Source organism: Typopeltis vanoorti, chromosome 5 (assembly GCF_054136105.1).
Source record: "Typopeltis vanoorti isolate ZY-2024b chromosome 5, IOZ_Tvanoo_1.0, whole genome shotgun sequence".
NCBI lineage: Eukaryota > Metazoa > Arthropoda > Arachnida > Uropygi > Thelyphonidae > Typopeltis > Typopeltis vanoorti.
Window position 1 is genome coordinate 79725185 of NC_143553.1, and position 18573 is coordinate 79743757.

Genomic DNA, 18573 nt, shown 5'->3' on the forward strand with positions numbered 1-18573 from the left:
ATTGAACTGTCCACTCAGTCTCCAAAAGTTAGATAGGTCTAAACGGTCTCGCTTACTTCTTATACGGGAATAAAATACGTTAGCTGATTTTTTTTGTTGTTGTTTTTGTTTTTGTTTTAATATTACAAGCAACATACCTAATTACTGCAACAATTGCTTCTTGCGCTCGTATTTCTAATATTGGTATTGATAAAATCAAATTTACTTCATTATTCTTCGTATATTAATTTTTATAATCATAACCTTCAGCTTGTTAGCGTTTATCAGACGAAGATCTAAACGTTTAATTACTGTCAGCTCATTCACTGAAAAAGGATGTAACTCTAATGCGTATCTTGCGCCATCTATCAGTCTTATTTTGATGAGCAAATGATAACTACAGGAAGTTAATTACTATAATATTTACAACTAAATGTACGGAAAAATAGGAAGTAACCGCAAAGTTCCAGACTGATGGAGCCTCAAGACAGAGTTGTAATGAAGCAGTGGCCTGATACAGACAGGGGAAAGGTCAGCAGATAACTAGTTGCTGTACGATAGGTCGAATTTATTTCTTATTTTATTCCACGTGCAGGAAGTAGAAGCAGACACATATTAAGATCTTCATATCGATGAACAGTCTTTGCAGGAGTATTAATTAGTAGTTAACACGTATAACAGGGGAATAAAAAGCAAACGAAAGAAGTAATCATGAAAGTATCAGTGCGCGTAAGAGGAGAATGGTTTGCAGTTCCATGTCATGAAGGCAAATTGACAGTTCAGTGGTTAGGCGAAGAAGCTCTGCGACGATACGAAAAGCTGAAACCTCGTGGAACACATGTACCTGGGAAAAAAGAAAGTATTTCAGAAGTTCGAAAAACAAAAGGAGGGGCCATCTTGGACTTAGACGATGAAATTCGCAATATTTTGGACGATAATGACTTTGTATCTGTGGGTAAGTCATTCATGGATAATTAACGTACCAAGAAAGAGAAATTCTTTTAAACTCAACATATTCCTTGATATTTTGAATAGAATTAAAAAAGATAAAGTGGTGATTTGCTTTCGAGGTCTGAGGATCGATTGGACCACGTTGGATGTTATTCCAAGGTTCATCATCTTAGTAAAAAAAAAAAAAATCGAGCCAGTAATTTTCAAAAAAAGTGAATCACTCTTTGTGTGTGTGTGTGTGTGTGTGTGTGTGTGTGTGTGTGTGTGTGTGTGTGTGTGTGTGTGTGTGTGTGTGTGTGTGTGTGTGTGGTTCCCACCCACGAAATGTTATTATAAAGCTATAGTACATTTTGTACTATGGTTGGACTAAGATATTTTTATCAATTTTATTTATTTATTTTTGTAATTTTTCTTATTTATTTTTAGATGGTCCGTAAGATCTCCAATAAGCGAGGAGGTGGTCTTACACCTGGCAATGATATTTATATCCCACCTAAAGACAATTACAAACACCCATACCCATGGCAATTCGAACCCGCGACCTGTAGGTTGGAGAACGAGCTAACCACTTGGCCAACCAGAGCAACCCCTTGGTCACAATGGGTTAACGAGGAATCAGATTCTTCAATAGACAGAAAAATCACATATTATTTCTCCTACAATGTTAAGTAATAACTGATTAAGGAGAATTGCATATTTAATGAGTTTAGGGAAGAATTTATAAACAGGGCGATATCCCCTTTCCTCTTATTTGAAATACTGCAGTGCATCACCCCTTTCAAATACGTAATGGATCTGTCCATGTCTATATATAGGCAGGTCCATCAAAAAGGATTCACACAAGAAAATAAATACCCAATTTTCTATCTCTTCGATTTTTTATACTGTTTGTTTTCATTGCATAAGTGTCAGTTGCGATTGATACTTCCAACGAGTTGTTAAAATTTGATATTCCTTTAGACTTTTTTTTATTTCTAAGAAGAATCTCATTTATTTAAAACAATGGAATTCAATGGACGTCTTCGGAAAAAGAAGTCAGGTAGGAATTTCTTTGCCTTTTATTATTTCTAAAATAATAACAATACAAAAAAATTGAACAATCAGACTATCCCAGGTCATACATAAATGAAATTTATCAATATTGATAGATTTCTGTATTCCGTGAGGATAAAAAATGTTCAGTTTTATATTCGTTCTTTCTGTGACATCTTCAAAGGCTAATGCTTATTCCTAGGATTTCAATTCGACTCAGATTTATGATGAAAGAAAAGAAAAATATTCTCTTCCCACCCAATTATTCCCTCAAACCATTCCATTCCTGTATTACAACGCCTTTGAATAAGTTAGTTTTCTAAAAAGTTTTAGAAATTTCTCCGATATAGGAAATGTCGCCAATAGGACATGCGTGTTTGCACTTCGTTATTATCATACTACTATTTAATCTTCCAAAAGAATTTCTTCTTAGAGACAAAGTAGATGAAGCCTCCTATTTTCCATAGATAATCATGAATTCCACTTCTGCTATGGCATAGAAATAGATATGTTTATAAAAATCGGTAGACGGCTGGAAATGTTCAGCCGAGTATCAATTTGTTCACGCCAATTATTTGAATAATAATTTCAGGCTATGGTCATCACATCACCAGCCATTTGACTTATTTGTTACGAAGATCTCAGTTACCATCATCAATATCAATGATGTTGACGACTCTTTCTGTTCAAGATTTTCTAATAATGCTGCAACACTTTCCTTTTCTTGTGTTATTGTTTTAAACTTATAAACAGCAGTAATTTTTAAAAGCGTTCGTTTATTATTATTATAAATAAAAAAGACCGTTCAGCGTTCGTATGGTTTCTTCCAACCCTCTAAGAGAGCTGAAACTTCAAAGAGCTGTTTGGTTGGAAATCCTTAATCAAAAACATTAAAATGCAACCAGACACTGCTTGGAAAAAAGTCAGTGGACTCCCTATGGATAAGGTGCATCGTCTCATGTAACGAGTCACGTGTTTATAGTTGGTATAAATTGGAGGCATATGATCCTCTCAAGTCAGTGAAACTAGCTCTGGGTGAAATCGCTGGGAGAAGGGAACTGACGGAGTTTGAAAGAGGCGTTTTGATAGGATGTCATGTTGCAGGACTATCTGTTCGGTAAATTGCTGAGAAAGTGGGCCATCCCACATCAACAATCAGTTTACTATTCTGAGACAGAAGCGCAGGGAGTCGTCAACTGCAGTTGACGACCCATTCACCCTCACTGAACGTTACTGTAGGATGCTCGAAGGATAATATATAAAAACCTGAAACTCCGCATTAAACGTGTCAGCAGATGAATGGCAGTTTGTATATACAGTATTATCCTTCAAGCACCCTACGGTACAGTGGGACGTGGAAGCTTGGAAAACTGTGTTATGGATTAACGAATCATGCTACACTCTCTACCGAGCAGACGGACGACTGTAGCTGTGACGAATACCCGGTGAATTTCTCTTATCAGACTGCGTAACTCCAACTATGAAATTTGGAGGTGTCGCTGTGATGGTATGGTACTGTTTTACCTGGTTTTGCTTCGGACCTCTGTTTATGGTGACACGGACATTGAACTCCGAGAGGCATCTGAACATTCTTGACAATGCAATGTGTCCTACTTTGTGGAGTTTCTACCGAACTGACTATTGTCTCTTTCAGCAAGAGAATGGAACGTGTTATAAGGCTGTTGCTGTTGTAATTGCGTGGTTTGTGGACGTCGCAATACTTGTTTGGCGTCTGTAGATCCCTGATGTCAATTTATTTGAACACCTGTGAGATGAACCTGAGCATCGGGTGAGGTCTAAGAACGTGCATAGAACAGTCCAGGATCTCATTTCATGCCTATGAAATGCTCCAAAATTTTCGTTCAGACTGAAACCTTTGAAGTCCGGCCGTATTTTCCACGCTTGTGGAAAGTCTGTTCTATAGGACTGCTGCAGTCATAACAGCGAAAGGAGGGTCCTGCATCTTATTAAGGTTGGCACCATGGCTGTTTGCTCATCACTATGGTGTCTGTTGACCTCTTTTCAAATAGTATAGATGCTTATGGTAGAGTTCGTTGTATTTTACGTAGTGTAACACTAAGGCAACTCTGATTCTGAAGCTTTCACTCTCATAACAAACAAAAAATCACGATATTGCAAGTTCTCCTTGGCTGTGTGGCTCACGTCTTCACTCTCCTACCCAGTATGTTGAGGATTCGAATCACTTTGCTGATATAAATGTTTGTTTACGTGTTTAAGTGGGAGATGAATTTCTCGATCCTCTGAAAAATTGCCTTCGTGCGTATTAGAAGCTTAAAGTGGCTGTAAAAAGATCCGTGTGTGATCTGTAGAGCAACGTTTCTGGAATATTTAAGCCTTAGCTCACACAAACACACAAAAAATATAATAAAAAATAAAATAACTTTTGATCTCTGCAGTGTTCTCCAGCTACGGATGGAGAGCATATTTCCCATCGATGCCTGTAATGAGATCCAGTTTCATTTCGTTTTAAAATCAATTCTTTGCGCTTCTTCTTCTTACTCTTAATAAATTCTCTTAAAGAACAAATATTGTTTGTTGGAATAACCTGAAGTTTTCCTCTACACATTTTCTCCAAGCATGACTTACTCACTTGAACAATTGTTTAAAGACTAAAATCTTCCTCACTATGGAATAATTTTATCCATCGAAACTTAAAATTCAACTTAAAAAAAAGTTAGCTTAAATCCTTGAGTGCGATTTATCTAGAAAGTGAAATGGCTGGATATCCGCTCTTAGAAATTCGTTCAACTCATCGCTAAGACTCTCAATGCCTTCTTTGGCCAATTGACGCTCAATGAGGCTTGTACTTACATTAAATAACAAAAATGTTAGAAAAATGTTAGTGATCATCTCCATAAACAATATTTGTGCATTTTCCGATCCTAAATCATACTTCTTCACCATAAAAACTCCATGGAAGAGAATTACAAGTCGGTAAAGAAAGCAACCACGTTTCTCTAATGCCTCCCTGCCATTTTCTCATAATCTTTTGTGATTTTGTTTAATTCAAGAAGAGGAATACCAGAGAATGTAGCGAAGACAATGCACAGCAAGGCCTTGTGTCTCATGAAGACAAACAAGCATAATACGAGTAATAATAATAATAATAATAATGATAATGATAATAATTTTTTATCAAATAACACTGTATTATCTGTCAAATAAATTACATACACATAATATTAGTTTCTCACATGTGATTCAGTTATTAATAATAATAACGATATTTACGATACGGTGTTAATAATAACGATCACAGTAATAGTTTACAATTATAGTTCACACTTACACAGGGTACATTACATGTTCACCTGTTTCTTTTTTATATATATGTATATGTGTGTGTTTTCACACACACATATGCATATGTTTTCAGTTTATTTTTTAAATAAATATCATGCATGCTCTTTTTTGATATACAATTCATATATTATGTTTTCAGTTTAGTATAGGATGTTACAGAATGCACTGTATGATACTACGCAAAATTCATTTTTAGATAAACAGCAATAAAGATATGAAGAATACTGATAGATGTGGACGAAGACGAAAATATTATTATGATATGCAAAACGAGAGTGAAATGTATGTAGTTAGGGATCAAACTCATTGTAGAAGTAAATAATATCTTTAAGGATCGAGTATAGGGACAATGTTCTGTAGATGATATCTGTTAAGATAACGTGACCTGAAAGTTAATTGTAGTATAGTACGCCCACAGTTTGTAGATCTCTGCTTGGCGACTTGCCAAGAATAGTCTATTCATGCTGAAGGGGAGAAAGAAATGAAGGACGTACGAATTGCTCGCCAATACGTGAAATCACGTGCTTTATAGGTAAAATTTTCCAACTGTTATACAAGCAACATAGTTAACTACAATGATCATAAAAGAGAAGATAATTTTCCGACCGGTAATAATAAACAACTAATTCCACGTTATGGACTGATTACCCTATTATCGGAGTGGATTCTCCTCCTGTTGATATGCGCAGAAGTGTCGAAGGGTCTCGAATCTATGGGCGTACTATAATAGGATTATAGTGTGACTTTATAACCTAACTGTCTTCGAAGCTAGATTTAGCTTTTGTGAAAACGGTAAGATTGTTGTTTATTTACTGTTGGTGTTTTGGTGTTTATGTGCATTCGCTTTCCCTTTAGTTTTTCCCTAAATAACGGATCCTGTGTGGCCTTTGAGTTCTACGGATGTGTTATGCTAATCGTGCTGGAAAAATTTCCATAATTATTGTTTTTGTGTTCCACACAACTTATGTGTTTTAAGGTGTGTGGAAGATTATTGATCACAGTAACTATCAGGTGGTCCCTCGTAGATCCTCCGTATCTATTATTGAAGTGGCTGGTAATGTAGACAGTCGTAGTTGGCCTCGTTATGCCATGTGTCACTGTGTTTACGATAATTATTATTGAAGCAGTTTTTTTTAATATGATTACGTAGTGTTTCAGGTCTGATAAGCATAAAGTTTTGTATGAATCCATTAAACGGTTTGTCAGCGTTTCATGTGTTTTGGCTTTCCAAAGCACCACTGAAATGATTATTTTGTGCAACGATTCTAATTTGGACTGGTGACTGTTTGCTGTGTGCTCATAGACTGTTATGCCGTATCGTATTAGTATTGATTGACCGATGCTATAGTAAATAATTTTCTTGGGGTTGATTGGTACCATGTTCTTTACTTGGAACAATTTGGCTGCAATAATGTGAAGTTTAGTTTGAAGATAATCGATATGTTTGGTGGATTTAAGGTGAACGTCGATGTGAAGGCCCAGGTATATAGTATGTGTTTAGTTTGAAGACAGATGCAATTGCTGGCATTGATAATACAGTGATGCGTGTGGCAGTGCAATGTAATTCATTCGAGATATGGGACGCTTGGGTTATTAATAATTAGCATTTGATGTTTGGTATTGGTTATTATGATTGAATTGTTATGAAAATGTTACGTTAAAAAGGGTGAGTGACAATGTTGAACCTTAAGGGACTCCATGTTCTGTTTGTAGACCTGTACTATAGTTGGAAACTATTTTTGTTACCTGAATTCTGTTACACAGGCGGATAGTTCAGGAATTACCTGTTGAAGTCCAGTAATATATGGCGGATGAGTGTGCCGAATGTTTTTTTTTTTTTAGATTTAACAGGATGAGTATGACGAATTTGTTTTTCTTTGTATATGGTACCTGAGAAAAAGCATAGCAATAATAATAACAATTAACTATTTTAATTAATTGAATAATTATGACATTAAACAAACTGAAGACACAAAATAATACAACTTATGATTATATTATTTTGTATTTTGTGGGGGGGGTTGAATTTTGCTGGCATTGTCAACCCAGTAGCTAGCGTATCCGCTCTCCGACAAACAAGCTACGGGTTCGAATCACGCCATGGGCATGGCTGTTACTGATTGTTTTCAACTGGGAAATGAATTTTATTGTCCAGTGTGAGACCATCCCGGTTATCGGAGGCCTGAAGTGGCTTGAAAAGGTTCCATATTTGGAACTTTTATAAAAAGTTTTAGTTCCAAATATGGAAATTTTTAGTTCAATATTTTGTTCCATATCTGGAATATTTAGATAATAAATATCACTAGTTTTTATTTAATAGTAAAAGTTATATTGATCGTATACAAGTAAGAAATTATGTAAGCATAATTTCAATGTGCACTGAAAATTAAGGAGGTTTATTAAAGTTTTTTTTTATTAATCTCTATAGTATATTATAGAGCATATCAATATAATATACTTTTTTATTAGATATACTATTTATGCCAGTAAAAAAAATGTAAATCGATAATCAGTCGAAATTTCAGTCCACATTTTTTTAATGAAAAAATATATAAATTGATGGATGCATGAAAACATTTTATCAATCCTTGTTTAATCCGCTTAGCATCCAAGCTACGAAATCAAATGAATTTGCCTACGAAAGTGAGACACTCCTCAATGCCAGTTGTGCTATGTTTGATTAAGAAAGTGTTGTTCGTGGAGAGTTTCTTCAAGAAGTGCTTAAGTAAGACGAATGGAGTCATTGAAACGTTCTAATAAATTTCTTCTTACCGGTACTATCTATTGCGACTCCAGCACATAGGTCATTACTTTTCAATTCACTGTGTACAGTATTTTGCATGTTTGCACCACTCTATATAGACCCCTCTTTCCCAAAATGGATCCTCATGCCATTCGATGAATTGCAAAATTTTCGAATTGTTAAAACCTGTCAGAGAACAATCATGTGTATTATTGTAAAGCTAATTAGAAGCCTTTATTTGTATATAAACAATTAATCATCTGCAAAAATATGAGGAAAAGAATCTTCGCAAATATACAGTATTATCTTACAAAATATTACAAATAATCACAAATTATCTTAATGCAATCCATTTTAGAATTAAGACTATAAAATACTTTTTTTAATAGTTTATGTGATTTTTCGTTTCTGAGATATAAATGCATTTTTTATGCTACTTTTTTTATTATACCGTAAAACATCGTTAGAGCTCATACTGTAAAACACAGTATTAATTAGCTAGAGTTCAATTTTTTATTATGGAAAAAAACTGAAATTGCTATAAAGTCTTCGAATGACCTCTGCCATCTGTTTTGATGTGCCCAGAGAATTCTGCTTATCGCAAAACCAGCATCATTCATTAACTTCTTGACATCAGCATGAAGTAAAGGTTAAGGAGTTGCGTGACTTTCTCTGGAAAAACACATTCCCCAGATTCAACCCGTTAGATACAGCAATATCCTGCATAAACCAAAACTAACAACTTCGTTGAGGCTGTTTACTTGCCAACACATTCTTACATGTAAAGCTAGACAAAAGTAGATATCTCAGCAAATTTCGCTAACATTTCAACAACATCTTAATGCAGATAGATGTTATCTCTGGTTTGGAGATGTGGCAAACACGCAACTGAAGGACGCGTCCTCTATCTTTCACCGCCATCCTTATTCATCAGATAAGAACTATAAAACAGCAATGGAAAATTTATCACAATATTTTAAATTGACGCGATTGCTGTAACTAATTTTAGGCCGATTTCTTATTTTAATGTGTGCACTGGCTTACAGTTTCATTAACCTTTAACCTTTACTTGTCAATATCGAAATAATAAATTGGCTACAAATTAAAATTCTATCTGTAAAAAAAATATTTTTTATTATATTTTTGTTATTCCCACGAAAGGTTCTTAATCTATAGTACATTAGCTCCGTGGTTTTATTATTTTTATGGAACTCTTTCGATTTTTTTTTTTTTTCAAGATGGGCGAAACAAGAATGCTTTTCATATTCCCCGTTATCTGTAGAAGAAAACGTATGGATGGGGTAATATAGGATTATAAGCTCTGATCATGGAATCGGGGGGGGGGTAACAGCAATAGCCGAGCCTCAGTTAAAACTTCATTGGCTAGAGCATTGCCATCCATTATCCTCCCTGGGTACCCATTTTAGTCGCCTCGTACGACATGCATGGTCTACAATGGGGCTATTCTTATCCCCGTCAGCACACAGAGTCCTTTTAAAACTTTGAACTTTGAACTTAATTGGTTGATGGACTGAGTCCTTGACTCTTTATCCCTTTATCTGGATTTTAGTTTGTGGGTGATGAGATTATTGTGGGTAATTTACCAGCTCATTGTGAGCATTGAAGCTATATCAGCATTCTCTTGCGATGGAGGATTTCGGTTTTTTATGTTTGAAACGATCTGAAGGTTTGTAGTCCGCTGCTTGTCGAATTGGCTGATTTGGGTGATTATCCGTGATTGTGAAGAATTTCTCTCCAATGCCTGTCATGTAGGTCTTTAAAAACTTTCCTTATAAGGACTAGCTTAAAGGGGCGAAGCCTTCCCCGTTATCTGTAGAGGACAGTGTAGGGATAAGGTGCTATTGAGCTATTAAAGCTCTGATCATGGCAGGAGGGTAACAGCAATAGCCAAGCTTCAGTTAGAACTTGGCTACAGCATTGCCATCCATTACCCTCCAAGGGTATTAATCACCGCATCTCACGGTCCATTCAATCCACGGGCGAAAGTATTTCAGGTCTAGTAATTTTAAGCAGAACGAGGAAATTCATCGTTAGTGTACCAACTAATGACAAACATCCATACTAATAACAAGATTTTAGGGGATAATAATTATAAAAATATGATACTAATTAAGATTAGCATCTAATTATGCAATGCATTTTAATTTTATTGTTTGCTTATGTTTAATCTGTTTATAGCTAGGTTACGTTCTTGTTTTTAATTATTTATATTAATATATTTATTTGAATAAATATATTAATATGAATTATTTATAAAGAATATTATTCAAATTCGATGCATTTAAGAATTAAACTAAAGCAAATAAATCTTTTGGTGTTTTATATTTCGCTGTCTCATTGCATATACCACCTGATGGAATGATAGTCAGATAAATCACGCGCATTTCATGTTTGTCTTTACAGTTCTCGAAAGTGACAAGCCAAATCCTGTTACTGCACCAGCCGAGATCCACTATATTCCTGAACAAGTGTATCCTTTTTTGTACTTGCGATGAACATATTAGTTTTATATGCATAATTTGTATTGTTACCATTATTACAAAAATATACCTTATTTGATGATTAAAAAATGAGATCATTCGAATTATTTCTGCAAACTTTACCCTTCCCTTGAAGAAGTCCTTAAGGAATTCACAAGGATTCGCATCCTATTAACTGGTTAAAGAAATTCCTGCTCAGAGAGAGGGTATCACCAGAATTTGTTAAAAGGATCATGGAAGATGAAAAAATACTCATCTTATAACCGAAAACAAATTAGTAACTAGTTAAGTAAATTACATTTTACAAGTTACACGTAACAGCATATTTATCTTACATGTTTATCTTACAACACCTTTTACTCAGTTCACACACACGAATGCGTTTCATTAAAAGTTTAATTTGTTTTAATTATTCTAGTTTGAATTATCCTGCTACAATTACCGTAGTACAAAAAGTATAAATCTCTGCAGGTAACTGTTGATATTCATACCTGGAACGTATTGATGCAGATGCTGCGATAGTGAAGGATGAACAAATTCATAGAATGAAATTGAGATATCACTATCAAGTAAACATACCAAGTATGAATTAATGTGTAATTTTAACAGCTGCAGGAATTCATTCGTAGAAAGTGTTGATGCATTTTCTACTAAAGTGCAGAATTAACAAATGCAGAGAATAAAGGTGATTAAGCTAAAACAATCGTAATTTACTGAACGTGAGGAGTTACCAATGTGATTCTGTTGAAGCTGTTAGTTAACAATTGATGTAATTAGGAGTAAAAAACGAAATATTCATCCTCATTTTTTTTTTTTATTATTGTCATGGCACAGAAAAATTTTTAATTAGGATCTACGCGTGCATTTTAAATGGTGGTTTTGTGATAATAAAAAAAAAAACTTGATTTTTTCTTCTACTTATTGAATATTTTGTGAACTGATAAATCTCTGATAAGATAGATAGAAAGTTAGATAGGGCTAAAACGCCCTTGCCTACTCCCTATAAAGTAATAAAAGGCGTTAGCTGAGTTTTATTTTTATTATTATTATTATTTATCTCTGATATTACCCAATGGAAGTTTCAGTAGTATATTTAATAGCAAATGAACTTAAATAATTTATTCTTTAATGATAAATAACTTGGAACTTCTTCGGGAGATGGACCGAGTCCTTGACTCTTCACCCCTTCATCTGATCTTAGCTTGTGTGTGAGGGGATTAGTGTGGGTAATTTACCTGCTCATTGTGAGCATTGTAAGCTGTACTGGCTTTCTCTTGCAATAGCGGATTTCGGTTTTTTATATTTGAAACGATCTGAGGGTTTGTAGTCCGCTGCCTGTAGAATTAGTTGATTTGGGTGATGATCTGTGATTGTGAAGAATTTTTCTGCAATGCCTATCATTTAGATCTTCATATCTGAAAAGTTGGTTTCTTGGTGTAACTGGAGGTTTCTGATGAACCAAGGAGCATTAAATGCCATTCTTATGCATTTGTTCTGGATCGTTTGAAATCTGTGGATGTTCTGTTTAGACGTGTGTCCCCGAGTTGGTGAGGCGTAAGTTATCTGAGGTCGTATCACTCACTTATAGAGGAGAATTTTGTTGTTTATGTTTAGGAATCTGTCCCTATTCAAAAGTGGGTATAGCTGTGCTATGGTCTGACTTACTTTGGTGGAGATACTATTTATGTGTGCCTTGAAATTTAGGCGTTTATCCAGATGAACTCCTAGATACTTGGTAGAGTTGTGCCAAGGGCTGACTTTTTCAAACATTTTTATGCTTGTGTTCGGTTCTGCTTTACTTCTGGTGAAAAGTACTGCAGAGCTTTTTCCTGGGTTGATTGCGATACGCCATTTTTTTGTATCAATTCTCTTATCCGTGGACTGCTCTCTTCTGCTTGTTTGAGGCTAGATGTGAACGGAGGGATCTGGCTATGATAATTGTGTCATCGGCATACAGAGCGGTGATGGATGGGGACAACGCTGGAAGATCTGCTATGTATATGGAGAAGAGTGGGGGGGAGGAGGAAGCAGAGAGCCTTGAGGGACTCCAGCCGTGACTCTCCTCTCTGTGGATCTGATTCAATTGAGTTTTATTTTAAATTTTCTATTATTCGGATATGATTTGATAAGTAGAACTAGTGGTAATGGGATTACAACTTGGTGTAGTTTAAAAATTAGACCATAATGCCATATTCTATCAAATGCTTGTGTTATGTCCAGGAAGACTGCGCCAGAATATTGGTGCCATTCGAATCCTTGTGTGATGTATTCAACGACTCTGTAAATTTGAAGCGTTGTGGAGTGATATTTCCTAAAGCCGAATTGCTCGTCTTATATGACGTGGTTGTTATCTGTTGCCTCTTGAATCCGTATCAGTATAGCGCGTTCGGCTATCTTGCCTACACATGATAAAAGGCTGATCGGTCTATAATTCTGAGGAAATTGTGTATTTTCCCCAGCTTTTGGAATTAAGAAGACATCCGCAAGCTTCCATCACTCTGGAAAATTATTTAGCCGAAGGATGGCATTAATAATGGCTACCAGATGCATAACCCTTTCACAGGGGAGTAGTTTGAGTGCTTTGTTCGTTATTCCATCCGGACCCGGAGACTTTTCGTTGTTTAGTTTTCTTATGATCTCATATATTTCTGTTGGTGACACGGGTTTGTTGTTGGATTGGAATGAGACGTTTTGAGTAATTTTCAGTAAAATCAAAAACTTCTGTGTGGATTTTTCTTATGACGTTTATATCTATATTGGTATAATTGGGGTTGCATTGTCTTTCTAAACTGTCTGCAAATGCTTCTGCTTTTTCTTCATCATTGTAGGCGACTCTATATTCACCTTGAATTGGAGGAAGTGGGTAACTCTTCGAACGAAGTCATCTGATCATTCTCCAAAATGACTGATCCTCTGTGTTTAGGTGATGTATTTTGTTATTCCAAAGTTGGTTTTGGTGGTCCTTTAGAGCATATCGAACCTGGTTTTGCTCTGTTGACTGCCTGCTTATCTGCGGGATCAATTGTTTTGTGGTATTGTCTTCTTACTATGTTTTTCTCACGGATAAGACGTTTTATGTCCTCTGGAAGTTTATTTCGTGGTGCACACTTGGTTATATTTATTACCTGTGATATTACTGTTAATATTTGCTTTTCAAAGATTTTCACTGCTTTTTCTATATCTTCGGTGGTTGTTATATGTGGTACTGGGCCAAGGTTTTTCTGGAGGGCTGAGGGAAGTTGTTTCTAATTTATAAAGGTCGTGGTTTTTTCCGTTAAATCTTGTATGGTTCCCAGTTGCAAAATGATGGGGTTGTGATCAGAACTTAAGTCGTTGACTGCTTGTATTTGATAGCTGTGCGCAATGTTTTTTAGAATTGCTATATATCAAGTACATCTGGACGTCCGGTTGCTCCGTAGTGTGTGTGGGTTCTGTGGGTCCTATTACTGTCATGTTTCTTGTAGTGGTATATGAATTCAGTAGTCTGCCGTTGATATTTGAGTTTCTGCTGTTCTATGTGGAATGTTTGGCATTAAAGTCAACAGATACGATTACTGCCTCTACCTGCGTTTAGTATTTCATCCAGATCTGAATCTAGTCGTTTTTTATTGGGGGGGGGGGGGGTTGTTGGCTGCGAATATCCTGATACTGCTTGTGTTTTCCATATGTATTTCTATTCCTGTGGTTTCCATGTGTTCTGTTTGGGGTTCGGCTATTGTATTATGTTTCTTTTGACAAAGATGGCGGTGCCTCCTTCTCTTGCATAGGATCTGTCTGTACGGTAAGTGCTATAATTGTTGATTCCGACCTTGTCACTTGGATGAATGTGTGATTCATTTATGAGGATGATATCTGCTTGGGTTTCTGCTGTAAACTCCTGTAGTTCCTGCATTTTGTTGGATAGTCCATTTGCGTTCCAGCTGACAATCTGTAATGATTTAGGTTTTCTATTAGCCTTATTCATTAAGGATTTCAACAAGTAGCGATTGAGTGTGTCTTAAGATCCTTGGTTTCTTGAGTTGCGTTGGTTTGCCGGAGTTCAGCAAGCATTTCTCCCATGTGGCTTGTTATGATCTGTAGGATAGGTTTCTTGGTTTGCTGTGACTGGTTTGGATTTGGTTTTGGGTCTTTTAGGTAGGTTGGCCTTGTTACTTCAGCATACGTCCTTCCGTCCGTTGTGGAGACTGCGGTTTGATGGGAGGATATGCGTTCTTGAATGGTTTGTAGTTGAGTCTTTTGGTTTTGAGGAAATACTATGCAGCCCCTATAGTTTGCGGGGTGTGGGCCCCCGCAATTTGCACACTTTGATGATAAATACTAAACGAGTCTAGAAATAAATAAAAATTATCTTGAAAACTTTTATTCTTGTGGCAATATTATTGTTCAAAACATAGAGCTCATCATATACGATATATTTTTTAATATGCTATAATAATTCTTTTTTTTTACACATTAGATTTTTATAAGATTTTTAAGAAATGCGATAAGCAAACACGATATAAGCATTACTCACCCCTTAATAAACAAAATCTCTGCTTTTATTAAATAACACATCGCCGAGTGATGTTACAATTTTATCTCATCTACACATATATGCATTATTTATGTAAATATTTTGGCGTATGAACACGAGAAATGTTTAAGTGGTATATGCTAACTGTACATGTTTAGACACGTTCAGGAATAAAATTGAGGGTTCTCATGTTCCTTGATCTGCTCATTGATGTGTGGATTGTTTTTCAGCATAGTTTGCAAATCATTCGACATGTATATAAATATTTTCCTATACAACTTCCAGACCAGGAAAATTTTCACGACCCACAGAGGTAAGGACATTTTATTCAGTTCATTCAAATTAGAGTAACCAAAAAATAAAAATAAAAAATAGACATACAGTAAAATATGCAGTTACTATGAAAAGAAAATTTGCTAAAACCCTGTTAATTTAGTCATTAAGCAGAAATAGCTCATTTTATTACGAATAATGATACGAATGAAAATTAAGATAATATGGTAGAAAGCTGTAACTGCAATATCAGTAGCAATTTTCCATGTAGCAGTGAGTCTGAAGCTATCAGCCTTGAAGTAGAATCAAACAAGATCAAATACATGATGAAATGTTGTTGCCCCACTGTGCCATTCTTTATTCAGTGTCTTTTGTGGGCATATCCTATTCTTCACTGGTAAACGAGTAAATTATACGGACATTGACTTTATTGGTTGAAACATCATGAGAAGCATGAAAAAATAAACCGAATTTATTGAGATGTTGCGAGACAACTTCCTCAAGTAGCATGTAGTAGAAGGAACTAGAGGTCAATGAGTGTTAGGTCTGATTATAGTGTCAGAGGAGAAGGGGGATTTCAGTTTTTCAAATGAAATCCTCCTCCCCTTCTGTTCTGCCTCTTGTTGGTGACAGAGATCATTGACTTACTTGGGAAGTGGTTGTATTTGAATGTTCCATTCAGAAAAGGTAACATGATGAACTTCAAAGCAAAAACCCGATATTGTAGATTGGAACGATATTGTCAGTGCATGGGAAGTTAAAAAATGCATCAATGATGCAATATCAGAATACGTCCCTAGAAATCGAGAAATAAATAGGTGGGAGTGAAATGGATACGCAATCTTATTAAGCAAGAGATTTTTAAGCAAAAGTTGATGTGAAAGCAGGTTGATGAAGAGGTTGATGGTGTGCATAAGATGATGACAGTTATGAAAATTATAAGGCGCAGACCAGGACAGTTACAACTGTTGTGCAGAAAGCTAAGTCCTGAGTATAAAAAGAAAGTGTTTTTTTTTCATCTTTCATTCAAGAGGAAGTTGCTATTTCGGCAGAAGCAATTAATGCTATGAGGTGAGTGTATCAAAACGGAGGATAAACCTCATCTTCAAGGAGGGAAACACTTACCACCTACGTACAAAGTTTCAAGAGAGAGAGAGAGAGAGAGAGAGAGAAAGAGAAATTTCTTTTAATTAATTTGTTTTTGATTTTATTGTGAGTGATGCAGAACAAAGAAACGGCTTAGTGCAATGATGATCTGATGAAATAAGTAAAAAAAGTAATCCAGAATTATAGTAGTTATTATTATAATAATTATTAATAATAATTATTAAGTAAATGCTAATAAATATTAATTATTAATTAATGCTTGTTAATTAAATATTAATAGTCGTTAATTGTTAATCATTATTGATCACTTATTAAATATTAAATATTGATTATTAAAAATTGTTAATATCGATTATTAATGATTATTAATTATTAATAATCATTAATTGTAATAGCAATGCTAAATATTTTTTTTCAGTACATGACACTAGATGGATATAGCCTTGGACCTGACGGTTTGCTGTTGTTGGGGAAAGGCCTGTACAGAATTAAGGTAAGAGTTTTAATAGCAGTCAGTTAATTGCAAATAAAATAATTTTTTAATGCCACCTATGAAAAACTTGAAGACAAAAATCATTAACTCTCCAAATAGAAACATGAAGTGTCTTTCATTATTCGAGAATGGCAAAAAAAAATTAAAGTACATTATTATTATTATTATTTTTTTTTTATTATTTTCTTTAGCGAAATTGAATTATTTTTTTCTTAAATTAAATTTATCTTACATTTTTATTATTATTATTCGAGAATGGAATTAAATTTCCAAACAACTCGAAATAATTTGAAAATAGCCCAAAAAAAGAATAAGGATTTCAGCCCCAAGTCTGGTGCTGTTATCAGATGTCATAATTATTTGATGCAGAGGAAATATTTTTTATGTATTTATTCATTTAGACTATGACGTAAGAAATTTCAGTCATTTTATTTCTCTTTATTTATTGTAGCTAAGTCCTGATGCGGCCGAAAGGATTGTGCGATCAAGAGAAGTACTTGAAGCCATATTGAAAGAAAACAAAGGTGAATATAGAATATTATTCCTTACTGAAATTAAAAAAAAAAAAAAAGAAATGTCTAATCAGTCTGGCGTGTTGTGATTCAATAAGTAGTATTTTTGTTTTATTTCATGTTTGCTTATTTTGTCTTGTTTTTTGCAGTGTGTTATGGAGTGAACACAGGATTTGGAAAATTTGCGACAACTGTGATATGCGATGAGGATATCGAGTAAGTTAACGATTCTCTCTCTCTCTCTCTCTCATAACGAAAAATGTAAGTTGTAACACTGGACAAAAAAAATGGTTGAAACAAAATTTCTCTTTATCCGATAATTTAATAATAACTATGCATATATTTATCAGTACATAGTAATAACTAAAACATACGGACGTGATCTGACCAACTTCGAAACCAGTATAGGAAATTTGTCTATGTGACCATCGACTAGGAAATTATCAATTTTGTAGGCTTCAATAGGGTGTTCCAAGAATAGAAGGATACTCCGCAGAACAACAGTCGCCAAGCCAGTGGGTGAGCTCCCACTACTCATCGATGCTCATGGTGAACACAGGTTGTCCCGTTTGTGAATGTCCAAAAACTATGGAATTTAAATAGGACGAATTACAGTCTTTCTTAGGCGTATTCTCCTCCTTTGAGCTTCAGAAGTGGACTTCCAGTCAACGTACCGATTATTAGGCCTAATGTAAGATGTAGATCGTCGTCTACATCTTACATCTGAAAGATGTCATTGGGCATCTTTCAGATGTAAGAATAAGAAAAATTGGGGAAAAAAGTTGTCTTTTGGGATGAATCTCGTTTCCAAGATTGTGAGACGAAAATAGAGAATTCTCCCTAAATTTTCAGAAACAGGCAAGAGGGAGGTCATTTTGGTATGGGAGATATTTTCCTGGGTCTCTTTAGCTCTGTTATTTGTAGACCGAACTATAAATGCTACAAAGTACCTATCCATTGTGCCTGATCAGGTACATACCTTGTTTTCATGGTGAGCGTCATCCCAGCTGGAACAGTTGTGTTCCAACATAATAATGCGACTTCCAGATGTTACCATGGCTGCCAAATACGCCGGATATGAATACTGTAGAACATCTCTTGGATTAAGTGGATTCAGAAATATACTTAAATCCTCCACCACGAAT

The 18573-nt window shown here is 35.1% G+C and overlaps 1 protein-coding gene across 1 annotated transcript in view; it reads left to right on the top strand.

Moving 5' to 3' along the window:
• Positions 1–478: 478 nt before the first annotated feature.
• LOC150106585 (histidine ammonia-lyase-like) overlaps positions 479–18573 on the top strand; it is a 43961-nt gene continuing 25866 nt past the window's right edge. The window contains exons 1-6 of the mRNA XM_090392555.1: positions 479–934; positions 10454–10520; positions 15329–15356; positions 16842–16916; positions 17368–17440; positions 17578–17644. Of these exons, the coding sequence (XP_090248681.1) occupies positions 691–934; positions 10454–10520; positions 15329–15356; positions 16842–16916; positions 17368–17440; positions 17578–17644 (554 nt within the window). The 5' untranslated portion in view covers positions 479–690. The remainder of the gene's footprint in view (positions 935–10453; positions 10521–15328; positions 15357–16841; positions 16917–17367; positions 17441–17577; positions 17645–18573) is intronic.